Source organism: Apis cerana, linkage group LG4 (genome assembly GCF_029169275.1).
Source record: "Apis cerana isolate GH-2021 linkage group LG4, AcerK_1.0, whole genome shotgun sequence".
In the NCBI taxonomy this organism is placed as follows: Eukaryota; Metazoa; Arthropoda; class Insecta; order Hymenoptera; family Apidae; genus Apis; species Apis cerana.
Genome location: NC_083855.1, coordinates 2,588,549 through 2,604,740, shown reverse-complemented (window position 1 = coordinate 2,604,740; position 16,192 = coordinate 2,588,549). Strand labels below are relative to the sequence as shown.

Sequence of the window (16,192 nt, the reverse complement as noted above, 5' to 3'; positions counted from 1 at the left end):
TTAAAATTTTAAATTTTTAAATTCTCAAATTTTGAAATTTTATATTTTTTTTATAAAATTATCTAATTGTAAATTATATATTATATTCTAATGTGCACAACTGAATTCCTAAGAAAAAGCTTTCATTATTTTTATATTGTAAACACAACAAAACAAGTGCATTATGACATGAGTCATCTTTGCAAATATATTTTACAGGTATTAATCCACGAAATTAAGCGGATTCTCAACAACAAGTTCCATCTTGCGAAATTTGTTATTGTTGTCATTTTAATTCGCCTAGCAACAATAGAGAATTTAGCTAGTGAAATTTTGTAAATAATAAAATACTTGATCTTTAAGATAATCTTCGAATTCATTCTCTTTTATGTTAAGCTTGTCACATTCAGTGTAATATTATATCGAATAATATTATACTTTTCGTATATTATATTCAATAAATTCATTCTTACAAAAATCTAAATTTTCGTGATTCACGATCACTTGGCCATGAAAATAAATTTCGTATAATAAATAGTGATAATAAGTCCCTGCATTGTCTCTTAAATTATTTTTAGATAAAAATTCTTATTATATTGCATAAAAGCAGATAAGCTTAATTTGAACAAAATAACGAATGAAAGTTAGTCCTTCATTTTATAATTTTAAAACTTTTATAATCCTATTGTCGATATAACTCGTTTAATGAATTTTAAAATTACTTTTAACTTTATTTAAATCGTCTTAAAATGAACAAAATAATCCGTTGAAGATGATTCTTCATAAATTTTAATTTTAAAATGGTATTATCGATAAAATTTGTTCAATAAATTTTATAATTAATTTTTATATAATTAAGCTTAATTCCTTTTTTTATTCCAATACTATGTTGTCAGGAAGATGTCGTACAGGAAGTTGAGATGTTTCTGTTCACAAACACGTGTACTGCTGCGTCGAATCATTCGAAAAATTGACTAAATATAGATTAAGAGCGGCGCTATTGTTAGATTCAAGTAGTGTTTTCGTTGCGTTTCTTCTTCGATTTCGCTTTCGTATATACTCGTCATGGGGCTAGTTGTAAATTTATGATGCCAGAAAATTTGCCAAGCAATCGCAATTAGTATATGATTTAATATTTCCATATTTTATTTTATAAATTGTACGCAGTTCTTTTGGCATAAGTTTCTTTCTTTTTCTGGAAATTGTTTTTATAAACAGTGATTGACGTTGTCTTTTTATTTGCCAGAATGATGCACGTTAGATAAACTAGTTGATAGTTTCTTCACAATTTGTAAGTTCAAATACTATTCAAGATTTACTGAATGATATTTATCACTTTTAATTTGTGAAAACTAATTTTTATATTAATATAAAATATATATAGAATTAATATACAAATTAATATTAACGGTATATGAACAAATAAGTATGATCAATTTTAACAACGAACATGTGCCAACAGCACTTGAAAGCAGTAATTGCTACTTACGAAATCTTAATAGGAATGTTGGATCATAGACAGACTAACAAAATGTAAAATAAAGTAATAATAAGTGTTACGTTTATAAAATAAATTAATATAATAATAATTTTAACGATATAATGACTCTTTTTGTATATGTTATGATAAAAAATAGATTAATAAAATGATTTTTGCGTATTATATTTGCATATGATAATTTAGTCATTATTTCATGAATTTATTATTATGATAAGAAAATAATTAGATTTGTAAATTCCAATGTAAGTTAATTTATGTATACAATTATATATATATATATATATATATATATATATATATATATATATATATATATATAAATTAATATATTTATATTGTAAAATTGTAAAATATAATTTATTACGAAATTTTTTCTAATTTTTTACGAGTTAATAATTTTATCGTTTATTATTTAATAGTTCGTTCAGATCAAGTTTTATTTTATAATTCGAAATTCAATTACAAAGTTAAATATTTATTGACACGCATTTATTTCACAACATTTATTTCGATATAAATATAAAAAATATTCTAGATAATTGAATTTATATTTTCTTTTATTATTCAGGATTGAAAATATCTTTTAGATTTAATTGCAATAACTAATTCACATAAATTATTTTCAAAATTCAAATAAGAATATTGTTTACGATAAAATGAATTTATCATTAAACAAATATACATATGTCATATAGTATATGTGTATAAGTCATATAACTCTTTATATACAATGCAACAAACGTCAAATCTCTCCTTCTTCAATGCTCGGATCACAACAACATTAAACAACGAATTCGATTCCTCGCCAAAAAACCGATCACCTCAACGATCCAGGAAGTTTACTGAAGCTAAAGTACCGACTCTCTAGATTACTCTACTGGCGTTATACGGAAATGGCGAGCGCGCATGCGCGTCTACCGAAACAAACGCTCCGCCGTCCACGCGCACGCGGTCTTTCGAAACGATATTTTTAGAGAAGTGAGTCGCTGGCCGCAAGCAGCGACGGTAGTCAAGTGTCGTCGTTGACCCTAAGGAAATCGAACCCTATGAACCACGATTCCACGGATGACCACCGGGTGAGTTAACCAACGATCATCCCGAAAGATTCAATTTTCGGAAATCAACTTCGATCCAATCAAATTCACGTCCAAATAGTTTCCGCTCGATTCAGAACCACTGTTTCGCAATTTCCTCTTGCTTCTGCGCAATCTCCATTCGTGACGTAGCGATTATATCTACCAAAACTTGTGCGAACGTTTTTAAATTATATACTCGATAGAATTCGAAGCCGTCACACCGGACCGTTCTTATGGATCTAAATTTGGATCGCGTGTTGAACTGCTCCATACATCTATTTATGATGTATTTACGGCATCCGACTTGCGACTCGTGTTCTCGTTTGTCTCGACCGATGTCCCGTTGAACGTTTGTGTTGCAATCGTAATTGATTATTTGTGATCTTACTCCCTTTTCGCAAATCTGTTCAATCAATCGAATTTATTGTTCGTTTTTTTACAACTATAAATATAAATTTATAAATGTATGAAATCGAAAATGTGAGATATCGAAGAATCATGCATTCATTCTTTTGTTTATCATTTTAAGAAAATTATTTAGCGAATCTAATAACTAATTGATCCATATTCCGAAATAATTCCACTTTTTAAAAATTGTTAAATTTTAATATTGTTTAAGCTTCTAAAAGCTAAGTTAATGTGTCTACAATTTTTTCTCGATGGGATTTAAATTTTCTGCATCATTTCTTCGAATAAGATTTTTTATTATCTTAAAAGCACATTTGTACGAAGCAGTATGAGATTTTGAAGAATGTTATTCTTTGTTTTCGTTTCGCTGGAAAATGCGCGGCCGTTTTCGATCGAGTTATATTTAAGCATATTTACATCGCGCCTCGTATTGCGAGGAAAGACGTGGCGGCACGCGAATCATAAAGCTTGTTCGAGGATTCTCCGCTATAAAAGTGGCACCTTTGATCTCTCTAGCAGAGGAGAGAAGAATTTCAATCATTGAGAAAGAAAAAAAAGAAAAAGGGAAAAGAAATTTTGGTTCATTTGTTTCCATTCAAAATAACGAAATTGCCTTTTCCCGTTTTGTATCTTCGTTTTTTCTTGTCAAGAAAGATTAATACAAATTTTTAAAAAAGATCTAGACCGATCTGTCTTCTAAAAATATGACCCGGTTCGACTTTTTTCTTCTGTGCCAACTCACTCTACGAAGTTAATTGAGATTTCGTGCATTAGCGACAAGACTAACGAACAGATTTGTTTGACTTGGTCCAGACTTGATTTTCTTGTTTCATAACTCTTCGAGGATAAATTGGTAATTTTGGAAAGTTTGAATTGATGTTCGTATAAATGATAAACGAAACTTATGAGACGTCCAATATAAGATATCCAATTCCGCCTTCATGGAAGTTCAGAAGAACTTTTTATTAAAAGTTTCAAACATGAAAGAAGAACGATTAAAAATTTTAAAACTAAACAAAAATTTTAAAAAATCATAGAAATTAAGATTTCCTTACGCAAAAATCCACTTTTCTCATTTACAAACATTAAAAATATCAAAGATCAATTAAAAATTTAAAAAAAAGACTAAAAATAATTCCAACTTCTAAATTCCAGTAATCTCTTTTTTTCTTAAGAAAAAAATTTGTGAAATTGTGATAGAAAAGAATAATTAATAAACTGAAAAATCATAAACTCATATATGTGTGTGTGTGTGTGTGTGTGTATGTGTGTGTGTATACATACACACACACCACATTTTATAAAAAAAAACTTTCAATTATGTAATTATTATTAATACAATAATATATTATATATATTGTAATTAACAAATATCCAATGTCGTTTCAGATATTTTTCTCCAATCATTATCGAGCAGAGTGAACAAATTTCAAATCACGACACGTACGAGAAGATTAACGTTTTCAGTGAAATAAGTGCAACATGGGCGCGGCTGGCAGTAGTAACAGAGCACCGTCCCCGTCGGCATTTTTGAGGGGACGTAACGAGGAGGCGTTTGTCTACGGTGCAGAGGAATCCTGGTGTCCGGAATACGCGAACGAAAATATACGACAAAGGACGAGGGCCAACGCGTTCGACGTGGGTGAAGAACCTCGATCTCAGGTTAAATATAAAACGAATATTTATCGTCTTGTGAAACGGATAGCGGGGCGGATAGCCGCGAGGAAACGCGTTTTACAGGCATTTTACATATTTCGGATTTTATTTTAATTCTGCGGAATCTTGCAGGGTCCGAGTCCTTACGCGACCTTCAGAGATGAAGAGTCATGGTGGAGTCAAAGACCATCGGCTCCGAGTTTGTCGAACTTGCGATCTCCTCAGCGAGAAACATTAGTGAGTAAAGCTTTTTCCTTAAGTTCTGAACGAGACAATAAAGGAGATAAAACTTTTTCTTTTTTTATCGATCTTCCGGGTCTCTTGAAAAAGCCAGTATTTGCCCAGTATTTTCTCGTTTTTTCTTTAAGATATTTGATCGTGCTATTCTGTTGTTAAAATGAATTTTCTACGTATTTTTCTATATTATTTTTATTATAATCAAACCAAAAAGCGACAAAGTTGCTGATTATATATTGTGTTTATTCGAAATGGTTGCGCGTTCCATAAAATTCATAAAATGGAATATTATTTTGTCAAAAATCCATTGAATTAACAATAGTGAAATTATTATACTATTGATATATATAAATATATAAAATAATTTAAAATTAATAACAAAATTAAAAATAGAAAAGAAGATGAAATTCTAAATTTTAATAGTTTATAGTCTTAAAAGTGAAGTGAAAACTTAAAAGTTTGTTCTTGCTTCATTGAAAACGCAGTTTTAAACTGCAGTTAGAATGATTGCAGTTAATCTGTTGAACAAAAATATATTATCGTTCAAGTGAATCGATCTACGTACGAATGTTTGGTACACAGGAAATCCCAGGATGACAAAGGAAGATAGATATTATAAGTAGAAAGTAGAACGTAAACAAGATCATAAATTCATCCTTTGTATATTTTTAGTCGATTAATTTTCTATGGATTACATCACTTTTCAGAATCCTGTAGAATTAATATATACTTTGCATTCGATTTGATAGTTTTAAATATCATACTATTTTTCTGGAAATGGATTATTTAAATACATATATATTAACTATTTGATTCCATAGATCAATACTTGTTAATATCTACTTAATTTTTTCTTATTAATAAATAATACATCTTTTACATATCTCGTCAAAATTCAATTATGAATCTATCGAAAATATGAAATTAAATAATCTTAATTTTTTCGAATTTTCGAAGAAATAGATATCTCACAACTTTCGAGCGAAGTTATATCATCATGTATTCCTGTCTCATACGTATATTTTTATTTCCATCTATTCTGTGATTCTTCTAGAATTCTAAGAAAAAGATCCACAAAATATACAGCAATATCTCCCACATCACTTCCTATGAATTTACTCGAACTATCAAATTACTACAAACAACCAACTACCAACCTTTTTCCAATCCTCGAATATAATAAATATTCTACAATTTTCAAGCCAAAATTCATCTTCATGTCTATATTTTTATTTTCATCACTCGCGTGATTCTCTTGGAATTGCCAGAATCTCAAGAAAAAAAGAATCTAGTCACTTCCTATTAAAAAACAGTAATAAAACTTGTAAATCCTTCACTCGGTATTCTCGAAAACGATATCCTTCTCTCCTTTCCTCTCTTTTCCTTTCTCTCTCTCTCTTTCTCTCTCTCTGTGCAATCGATTGTACGGTACAGTAAACGTTGGTGGTTTTTGTCTTTTCGAGGAAACAGTGGTATCGTATCGATGGAATGCCGGGAGGAAATTTTCCGAGGTGCGCTCTTTTGTTCCGCGGAAAATCTGGCCGGGCTCCAAAAAGCTCTTGGTGATTTGGGAGAACACGCTGAGTCACGGCCACTGTGGCGCGGTGGATTCGCAGGCATCGATAGCGATCACGTGCCCCGAATCTCGAGCCTCCTCAGAGAACTCCCTCATCCTCGTGCCAGTGCATTCTCGTGGATCGTTCGACGTGGATCGAGCTTGAAACTCGGCGACGATCGATATCGTGGGAATAATCGGTCTCCTTTGCAATGTTTGCATGGAACCTTAGGGCGATTTAGGACGGTTTTTAGAACTAAAGAAAGAACTGAGAATATACATATCGAATCCTTTTGGGATCGGCTGGTGCCGTTTATTACAGTAGGATCTTTTGTTAGGTCTTTTATTCGTTGAATTTTCTTTTCTTTTTTTTTTTTTGACGAGTTTTAGTTATCTCTTCTACGATCAATGATGCGACTTTGGAATTATTTTTTAAAATAATTTTTTTTTTATTAAATTTTGTAAGATCGGTGATGATAGATTTAGTTTCGTTTTGTGGATCATTTATTTTAAGAAATATGTCGGTATTTATTTTATCTTTCTATTTATAATTATTTTAAATTTTACTTTTATATTTCTTCATATATTTGAATTATTTCAATTTTTAAATTTCATTAAATCAATTGGAATTTTCAATCGACGATCAAAAATGTATAAAGATTAATAATGATATAATTCAGTGAAATACTCTTGTCTATCTATGAACGAACAACATAGCCATAGATACAACATAGATATATACATAAATTCAACGATAGATTTGTAATTTTTCACATTTAAAACATTAATGAAATCGAACTTAAAATCGATCTTATAAAATTCTGTTGATTGCCAATTCTCATTTCTTTCTTTTTTTTTTTTTGTTTTTTTTTACCATTAAAATCACGTAACACATGACGCAAGATATCTCTCTCATTTGAAATCCGAAGAAAGCATCTGACCGCGTAACCATTCCTTGAACCAGAATTCCGATCGTCGATTGTCTCGATTCAATTAGCCTCTCTGAAATTAGTCCATTTATTTATATTGCAGTTGACGTACGCAGCGCAGATGACAGGTTGGCAGACGGCCGAGGGGCACGGCCCTTCGTTCTCTCATCACCAAGAAACTATGGAGCTGTGGAAAATGATCTCGCATCTCTCAAAGGCTAATCAACAATTGGTCTCCGCGCATACCGCAACTTTGGCCAATTTGGAGGCACTATACATCGAGTTAGCGAGGGAAAAGAAACTCAGAAGACGAGCAGCCACCTCATCTGACACGATGGACGAAGCTTTGAAGAAAAGACTAACGATGGAGGACAGGGTTGATGAAGATGATGAGGAAAGGCGGAGGATGGAGGACAGAATCGAGAGATTGGAAAATCTTTTGGAAGATGGTTGGGACACTTATGAATATAGGCAGAGGGATATTCGTCAGGAAAAAGATAGGAAGCTGAGATCAAGGATAGAGAGATTAGAGGCGATAGTGAAGAACTCTCGAGAACTTGACAAGGAAGACGAACGACAAAAATTTACAACGAATATTTGTGATTCAACGAGGAATCAAGACTTACACTGTCGACGGATAATCGATGATCTTTGTAATAAGCTTCCAAGTAGTATTGAAGTAGTACCTGAACACGAGTTTAAAATGCAAATCACGACCGACGAGGCTCGAACGAAGAGCATTTCTAGAGTAAATATCGGACATGTTGATGAGCAATTCGAAAGATCGAGGTCTAAGGACGAAACAGATTATTTGATGAAGCGTTTGCATTTAGAAGAGCCTAAGGAGCAAGAATGTAGAATAAGTGATGAAGAGGAACGGAGTTTCGATAGGAAGGAAGTGATTAGGTTGTTAGAGGAAATCGAAAGTCTGAAGGCCCAGCGATTGGAATATCGGCATGAAAATGAAAGATTGGCGAAAGATTTGGCGGAGCAGAGGGCGATAGTGAAGAAGTTAACGAAAGATTATGAAGTAAATTTGATTAAATTTTTAATAATATTTTTTTGTTTTACAAACGATATTGATATTATTTTGTCAACATAGTAGTCAATTAGTTTTTATGCATTTAATAGTTAATTAAAAGTAGTCATTTTATGCATTTATTAAAAAGGATATTATATAAAAAAAGGAAAAAAGGATATATTATATTAAAAAGAATATATTATATAATTATTGAAAGTGAACTGTTTTTAATTTTTTGTATAATAAATTATTTTTGCCATTCTTTGATATCTTAATATTTTAGATTTTACATAATATTATTTGATCACGTTATTATTTGTCAAGGAATTATACAATTTGTATAAAATTTATAAAACGTTTACAATATTTTACAGTATTTAATGTTTAATATTTAATATTAATTTTCTATTGAAAAAGTCAAGAGACCGATCAATATGGAAAAATAATAATGACCTTATAAGATAATTATCTTATGCATAAAAAATCAATAATTATTTTTTTATAGGAATCAAAGGCACGACAGGAACAAATAGAATTCAGTTTTCAAAAACATAGGGAGGAATACGACAAACTAAAGATGAAATTTGATGTCGCCACGAAGGAAACGGAAAGGCTGTTGAAGGAAATTGACGAGTTCAATGTGTTAAAGAACATTGCTGAAGCGAGAATCTCTAATCTCGAACAAGATTTGCAAAACTCGTTGTTGGAGAAGGAGGAAATCATAAATATCGAGAGCCAGAAGACTTTAAAATTAAAAGCACAACTATCAGAGGAAGTTTCTGATAAGAAGAAGCAGATAAAGGCTCTTGAAGACGCTTTGGATGAGATTCAAAGACTGAAGGAGACTATCAAGACTGAAAGAAAGGACATGGATGATGACCTAAAAGAAGATATTGGTAAGTTTAAGTAAATTAAATATCACTTGATAAAATTAAGACAATAATTGAAATTAATATGTTTATGTTAGTAGAAATAAAATCTTTTATAACAAATCAATTTTTTTTTATATTGTTATTTTATAAAAAAGATGTAAAAGTAAAAATTTTTAACTTTTATAAAATGTAAATTTCGAATACAAAATAACAATAATATTTATCCTGCCTTTTTCACAACAAATTCTGATTATTTTATATCGAAAGTCAAATGTTTCAAAAAATCCTTCATTTTTACTGAATTTTTTTTTTATATGTCTACAATTTAAAATGCTAAATAATTTTTTTTTATAATTCCAAAAATTTTCTATGATTAGTATTTAGAAAATTAATTGATTTATTTTAAATAAAAAAAATATATATATAAATTTCTAATTTTTTCTATTTCTTATATTATATTTATTATTTTTTAATAGGTCCAATAGAATCAATAGATGATCCACAAGAGAGTCCCCCTACTGATCGCGCAATGAACATTGAAGAATTCAAGAAAGAATTAACCTTGAAGAGGGAAGCCAGACAAAGAGCAATAGCGGCAGTTTCATCAGAAATGGAGCGACTCAGACGAGAATTAGATGCGGAGAAAGAAGCTCATTCGGAGACTTCGAGAATGTTGGATCTTTTGAGATCTGCTCAGAACGATGCACAAGCTCAAACGAGCGTGGTAAATAATACTTTAAAAAGGTGTACAGATATTGATCAGAAACAAGACGAGCGTGATTTAGTTATGCAACGTTTGGAGGCTCAACGATTATCCAACATTTTGAAGGTAAATTTTTTTATGTTTTTATCATTTTAGAAAAAGATTTAGATAAACGTAAAATGAAAGGATATTAAATTGATTAAATATATATTAAATTCGTTGATTTGAATTAAGTTCTTTGTAAAAAGAACTTTTACTTTCAAATTTTGACGAAAGAAATATAGTTAAAATATGAGCTAATTTACCATTTTCAATTGTAAAACAAATTTTTCGTAAAAGAGAAGTAAACTGAACCAAACAATAGAATAAAGAGGCAAAGAGAGATTAAATTGAAAGTATAGTTAAACGCATTGATATAATCTACTTTCTTTTGTCTTAAATGATTTCATATTGCAATAATATTATAAATAATAAATAAACTTTTTAATGATTTAATTACAATACAAATTTTTTAATTTAAGCCTTCGACTTTGATGATTTATAAGTCATATATCCATATATTTTAAAGAAAATTATGAAATTGATTTATAGATCAATTTTTGCTTCTATTTCATTTGTTTTCGTCAAAAATTAATTTGTCAAAAACTTTTACTTTCTATTAACATTAAAATTAAGTGAAAATCAGATACATATTTTTATTTTTTATAAAAAGTTATCATTCTTCGACTTTGATGATTTTTTAATATATTATTTTGAGTTGTGTTTAAAAGATTATCTGACGATCGTTTATTAAAAAATTATTAACAAAAATATTTCTTCGAAATTATTAAATCAATTAATTAATTTTAATTTATTACTATAGACAGTCAGATTAAATTAATCCAAACCTAATCAACACACTTAAATAAATTTTTATTTAAAATATTAAACTTATAATTAATGTAAATTAATTGATATCAAACAAAAGTTTATACATAATTTTTTATTTATACATAAAAGTTAAATTAGATTAATAAACAATATTTTAATCACTATTGTATTAATTTAACCATTATTTCTTATTATTAATTTTTTAATCGACGATAATTTTTTAAATAACGATTTTTACAACTAAAATTTTTTCACTTAGTACGATGACAATTATAGACAATTAGTACTTTGATAATTTATTAAAAAATCATCATTATAGAAAGAAAGATTTCTTTTTATAATTAATTCTATTGAATTTTCTTATTTCGACATTAGATATCCGATGAGTTGAGGAGCGACATCCGCATTCAAATAGACAAAGCAGATGATCTCCGCTATCAGCTGGAAACGGAATCCGACCAGCATCGGTATCGCATTCGTTGTTTGTCAGACTTAACCAACCGGACGCGAGAAGCCGTTTACCTCAGGGAACGCCGTGCCAACGAGCTGAAGGATCACCTAGCGCAGATTCTTCTCCAACTTGGAGACAGAAGCTTCTTGGAATTGAAGGACGACGTTGGTTTGGAGTGCGAACGTCAGCTAGAGAATATCAATAGCCTGAAGAGCCTCTACAACGAAAGGCTGAAAGTGCTGAACGAACTGAAGGAGACTGCCATCAGGGAGCTCGCGGAGACCAGGGTGAGATTAGATCACTCGATAAAACAATGCGAGTGTTTGGAGGAGGACTTAAAGAAGGCTGACGAGAAGGTATTAAAAAAGAGTGTTTTCCCATATATTGAGTAAAGCTCCGTTTCTATAAATTTATTTATTCAAGGGACAAATAGATTTATATAACTAATAAGTAATAGGAATCTATCTAATTCTAATTACTAGTTATAATTTTTCGTTTAATTTATGTTTATTTATTTAAAATTATACCAATTTAATTTTAATTTCTATTATTTAATGAATTGATTCTTTACTTGTTATATATAAAAGATATTATTTTATGTTATTAATGAAAAAGATGTTATTAAATTTTATTAATGATGTTCATATAAACGGAATTTCATTGTTTATATTTGAGATGTATTTTTTTGGGGGGGAGGACAGATCGATGCACAAGATACGGAGATAACAAATTTGGAATCCCAATTGGGTCTCACTAAGGCGGATTGTAGGGATCTCCAGAATCAGATGTCATTAATTAATAGCTTGTTCACGCAAATGCTATTAGGTGCCACTTCTGCTGACATGGATCTTGATCGATTAACTCAATTACTTCAGGTATGAGAATTATTCTTAATTGTTGATTAAATTTGAAATTCTTTTATCAATATCCAGCAGTGATTCATGAAAACGTATGATAATATCTTAAAAAGTTATTTGCATTATATTTTTTAACATTTCTTCTTGCAATCACAATAATTACAAAAATTTTCAAACAGGAGAATCACGATCTGATATGCGACATGGCGAGAGAGGAAGGCACCGAGGCTGCAGCACTTCCAAAACTTCTTCTCGACTTAATCGAACAAGTCGAGGGCAGTAAAGTATCTGAAAAACGTGCTGATAGTGAAAACGGAATTGAAGGTGAAGCAGAGAAGAAAGAAGACGACTTGCAGCAAGAAGATATAGCCCATAATTTGCCCAAAGTAACGCTCAAAGATTTACTTTATATCATTATTTTAATTTTTCTGATTCAAAAAATTTATAACTATAGAGATACTTACTTACTTGTATCAGGTATGGCGTGTTCTGTTGGAATTGTTGAGTTGTCATGCAGAAGGTGCTTCATCCGCTTCCGCAACATCTTCCTCGGACCCCAATATCTGTTACAAGTCTGTCGATACTCCGACTGGTCCCAGATTAGTGATTTCAGTTAGCAAAACATATATTCGTCTGAAGGAATTGATATTAGAGAAGAAACATTTGGAGAAGGAGATGAACAGAATGAAACAGTTGAACGTCCATTTGGAATGTAAACTCGGAGAGCAAGTTAGAAATAATAATCTTTCTCTATCTATAAAATATTATTATTTTTTATAAAAATTTCATAAATTAAATCTGTATGTTTCTAGGAGAAGAGATTATCAGCAGTGTCAGCGGAATTGAGCAAAACTTGGACGATAGTCGATCGAATGCAGGTCCAACACCATCAACTTCACACACATGAGAAAATTTTGCGATACGAATTGCAGCAAAAGCGCAAAATGTTGCAAGAGTTAAAACAAGAATTGGAATACTGTCGCGAGAAATGGGAATCGGCTAGACAAAAAAACACAAATACGGAGTTGGAATGGAGAAGCTTGAGGCGAGAGTTTGCTGCTAGGAAAGCTTTAGTTTCTCATGATTCTTTCAACAACAGGTAAGATACATTTTGTAAAATATATAAAATTAAAATACATTTGTATTTGTAAAATATCTTTAAATTATTATCCTTCATTCTTTATTTATAGTGCGGAAAGTGGATTCAGTGATGAACGAGGAGATGATACTGATGAAGAGGACAACGCAGTGGAAGGAAGAATTAGACTAGGTCCACGCAGAAGACCGCGAAAGGTTGAAAAAATTTATCAGTGATATAATTCGATATTTATTAAAATTTTTCTTTCTTTTATGTAATAAAAATATGTATTCTTTAGGAGAATCCTCGAGCACCGACGCCAGATACAGAATCGGAGCAGCCAACAGACACGGAACTATCCGAGCCGAAAACAGGTTGCTCGGCAACATTAGAACAGCGAACACCTACTCCAGAAACGGAAGCAGAGTTAGATGACAATGAAGTAGCAGATGTAACTTTAAACATTGAATCTACAAATATAACAGAGTCACCAGTAAGTTAAAAACTATCTAAAATCTAACAATTATATTCCTTAAGATTCCTCTTTCGCAGCATTTGATGTCGGAAAGTCCACAGGAACCGTTAAATCCTCTGGATCAAGCTTTAACAAACGTCATCCAGGATCTCATAGGAATAGAAAGCATAACCTCGGCAAACTTTGCGAGTCAAAATGACGAAAGTATGATAAAAGACATGCCCAAAGAAAGTCGTTCAGAAGAACTAGACATCAAGGGGCCAACTATAGAATCTTGGTCTACATCTTCAGAAACCATTGCCAAAGATGATCTTATCTTCGATAGCTCGTTAGATAATCAGTCATTGATAGCAATTGATCAAAATCCAACAAACATGGATGGTGAGAAAACAAAGAACGAAGAATCTCTAATATCGTCCTATGTAACTAATGTGACTAGTCCAACCAGTATACAGCCTGTCTTCTCTATCGGGCCCTTTCCTTCCAGCGTGCCATCTTCGATCGTGAAAAACGTTCAATTTAGCGATCCACTGATCGTCGGTCCATCTAATCCATTTTTTTCTCCAGTTTTTGGCTCGTCTTTGTCAAACATACGAGTATCATCGTCTTTCAATTTATCAGTGAGCGAAGAGATGGAAGCCAAGGAAAGACGAGGCGCTAGATCATTAGACAACGTCGTTGATTCGGATAACGTGTCAATAGATTCATCATCGAGTTTGGAAACGGTCAAAGAGTTCTCTACTGAGAGTGAATCTGGTTCCTCGTGTTTGTCAGGTGAAACTGGCAAACGAGTCACCAGTTTGGAGGCTGGTGGGTTAATGAAACAGGAGGAAAAGAAAGTTGTTGGTGGAAAAAATAGAACACCGGAAGAGGTTTTATCAGCTAGGGAAGATAGATTGAAAAGATTGGAAGAACAGGCTAAATGGTTAATGAATAAAATGAACGCGACCAATAGGAGAGGGTCTGCATTGAGCACTAGACTTGAAGAGCTTCACGAGGTCTATGGGGAACCACCAGTACCTCCTCCTATGCCTGATGTTTTGCCTAGTAGAAGATTAAGGACCACATTGTCAGATCTACCTCGTCAGGTAAGGATATTTTATTTATAAAAAAATTTTTAGTTGAATTTTTAGTTTCCAAGTATTTGGCATGTTTCCTAGTCTTCATGTTCACACAATGATAATTTATGGTTTTGCTTCATATGCTTTTGTATATTGTTCTATTAAAAATGATCAAGTCATAGTATTATTCATTATTTGAAATTTATTACTCGATTTCGAGAAATAGTATTTTTATTTGTTTCTTCACTAAAATTTTTAAATAATTAAAAATAGTCATGGAACAATATAACATAATTATTTAATTTTAGAACATAATAGATGCATTAAACATTAAATATTTTAAAATTAAGTAAATATATTATGAGCCAACAATTTTTATTAAATTACATATTGTAAATTATATCGCCAAAATTATATCTATTTGTCAAAAAAAATTTTTAGCAATATTTTTTTAGTGATTCGTAAAATTTTAATAATAATATTATTAATATAATTATGCAAAAAGGACCTAGGTAACGATTGATTTAATTATTATATAGAATTATACATATAATATATAATATATATATTTATTAATATTACTTATCAATTATTTATTTATATATTATATGTAACGTAATAATAATATAAAGTTTATTAATTGTATATATTTATAATTTAACGATTAAATTAAAAACTAATGTATTTTAATCGTATTATTGTTCAGGTACCTGAATCATCGACTACTGAGGATACTAAAAATATCGAGAAACCCGTCTCGAGTGGCGATTCTAATGAACCATCATCCGATAACACGCCTTGAGACGCCTACACTTTTTTAATTACACGATTACGCCGAGTTTATTTCCGTCGAATACGGAAATGTGAAAATCACGCGTTCCTCGCTCGTGTTTTGTCTCGAGAAACGTGTTGGCTCCCAAAGAGGAATTATATAATTTGAGATGACATGACCAATTTCTCAAATTTTCATCTTCAGAAATAATCTAAGTATAAATCTAAAAATATCTAAAAATCTAAAAATCTAAATCTAAAAATCAGAAATAATCTAAAAAGTAGATTAAGAATAATCGATCTATTTCTTAAACTGAAATTAAAAAAAAAACGTATGAATTAAATGTGTTGTCTCTAATATAATCAAATAATTAAATTTTTGTAATTTTAAGAAAGACTTTGGAACATATCATTGATTCAGAGCTATCAAATATTTCTATTAAATATTCTTTTTTTTTATCTTTATTTTTTTCAAGTACGAATCTTTTTTTATTATCAATATGCCGTCATTTTATCAATGTAACGTCTCATTGTTCCTAACTGAGAATTTGTGATCACTTTTGAATCCGTTCCTGTTTTGTACCTTATACGAATTGTACCTACTAATTTCGCTGTATAAATAAAGAATTTATCAAAAAACCAACAATTAAATGTGTACAATCAACTATAAAGGGCGGGTAAGAGTTTTAAAA

General features: G+C 30.7%; 1 protein-coding gene and 1 long non-coding RNA gene across 10 annotated transcripts; one reads left to right on the top strand and one right to left on the bottom strand.

Moving 5' to 3' along the window:
* Positions 1-847: 847 nt before the first annotated feature.
* LOC108000090 (trichohyalin-like) lies at positions 848-16,146 on the top strand. Of its 9 annotated transcripts, none has more exons than XM_062073539.1 (15): positions 848-2,556; positions 4,354-4,626; positions 4,753-4,857; positions 7,445-8,371; positions 8,868-9,258; positions 9,711-10,063; positions 11,183-11,614; positions 11,960-12,133; positions 12,295-12,501; positions 12,593-12,844; positions 12,928-13,214; positions 13,306-13,408; positions 13,492-13,686; positions 13,746-14,756; positions 15,436-16,146. In XM_062073539.1, the coding sequence occupies exons 2-15, from the start codon at positions 4,447-4,449 to the stop codon at positions 15,529-15,531; spliced, it is 4,713 nt and encodes a 1,570-aa protein (XP_061929523.1). In that variant the 5' UTR covers positions 848-2,556; positions 4,354-4,446; the 3' UTR covers positions 15,532-16,146. The 9 variants fall into 9 exon arrangements, with proteins under 9 accessions (XP_061929523.1, XP_016915748.1, XP_061929522.1 ...); XM_017060259.3 differs by having other exon boundaries at positions 13,731-14,756; XM_062073538.1 differs by lacking the exon at positions 848-2,556 and adding an exon at positions 2,760-2,920 and having other exon boundaries at positions 13,731-14,756.
* On the bottom strand, positions 5,504-6,156 carry LOC133665952 (uncharacterized). The gene is made up of 2 exons (XR_009829432.1): positions 6,015-6,156; positions 5,504-5,915 (listed from the first exon to the last, which is right to left on the bottom strand). It is a non-coding gene; the product is annotated as an uncharacterized LOC133665952 (long non-coding RNA).
* Positions 16,147-16,192: the final 46 nt, after the last annotated feature.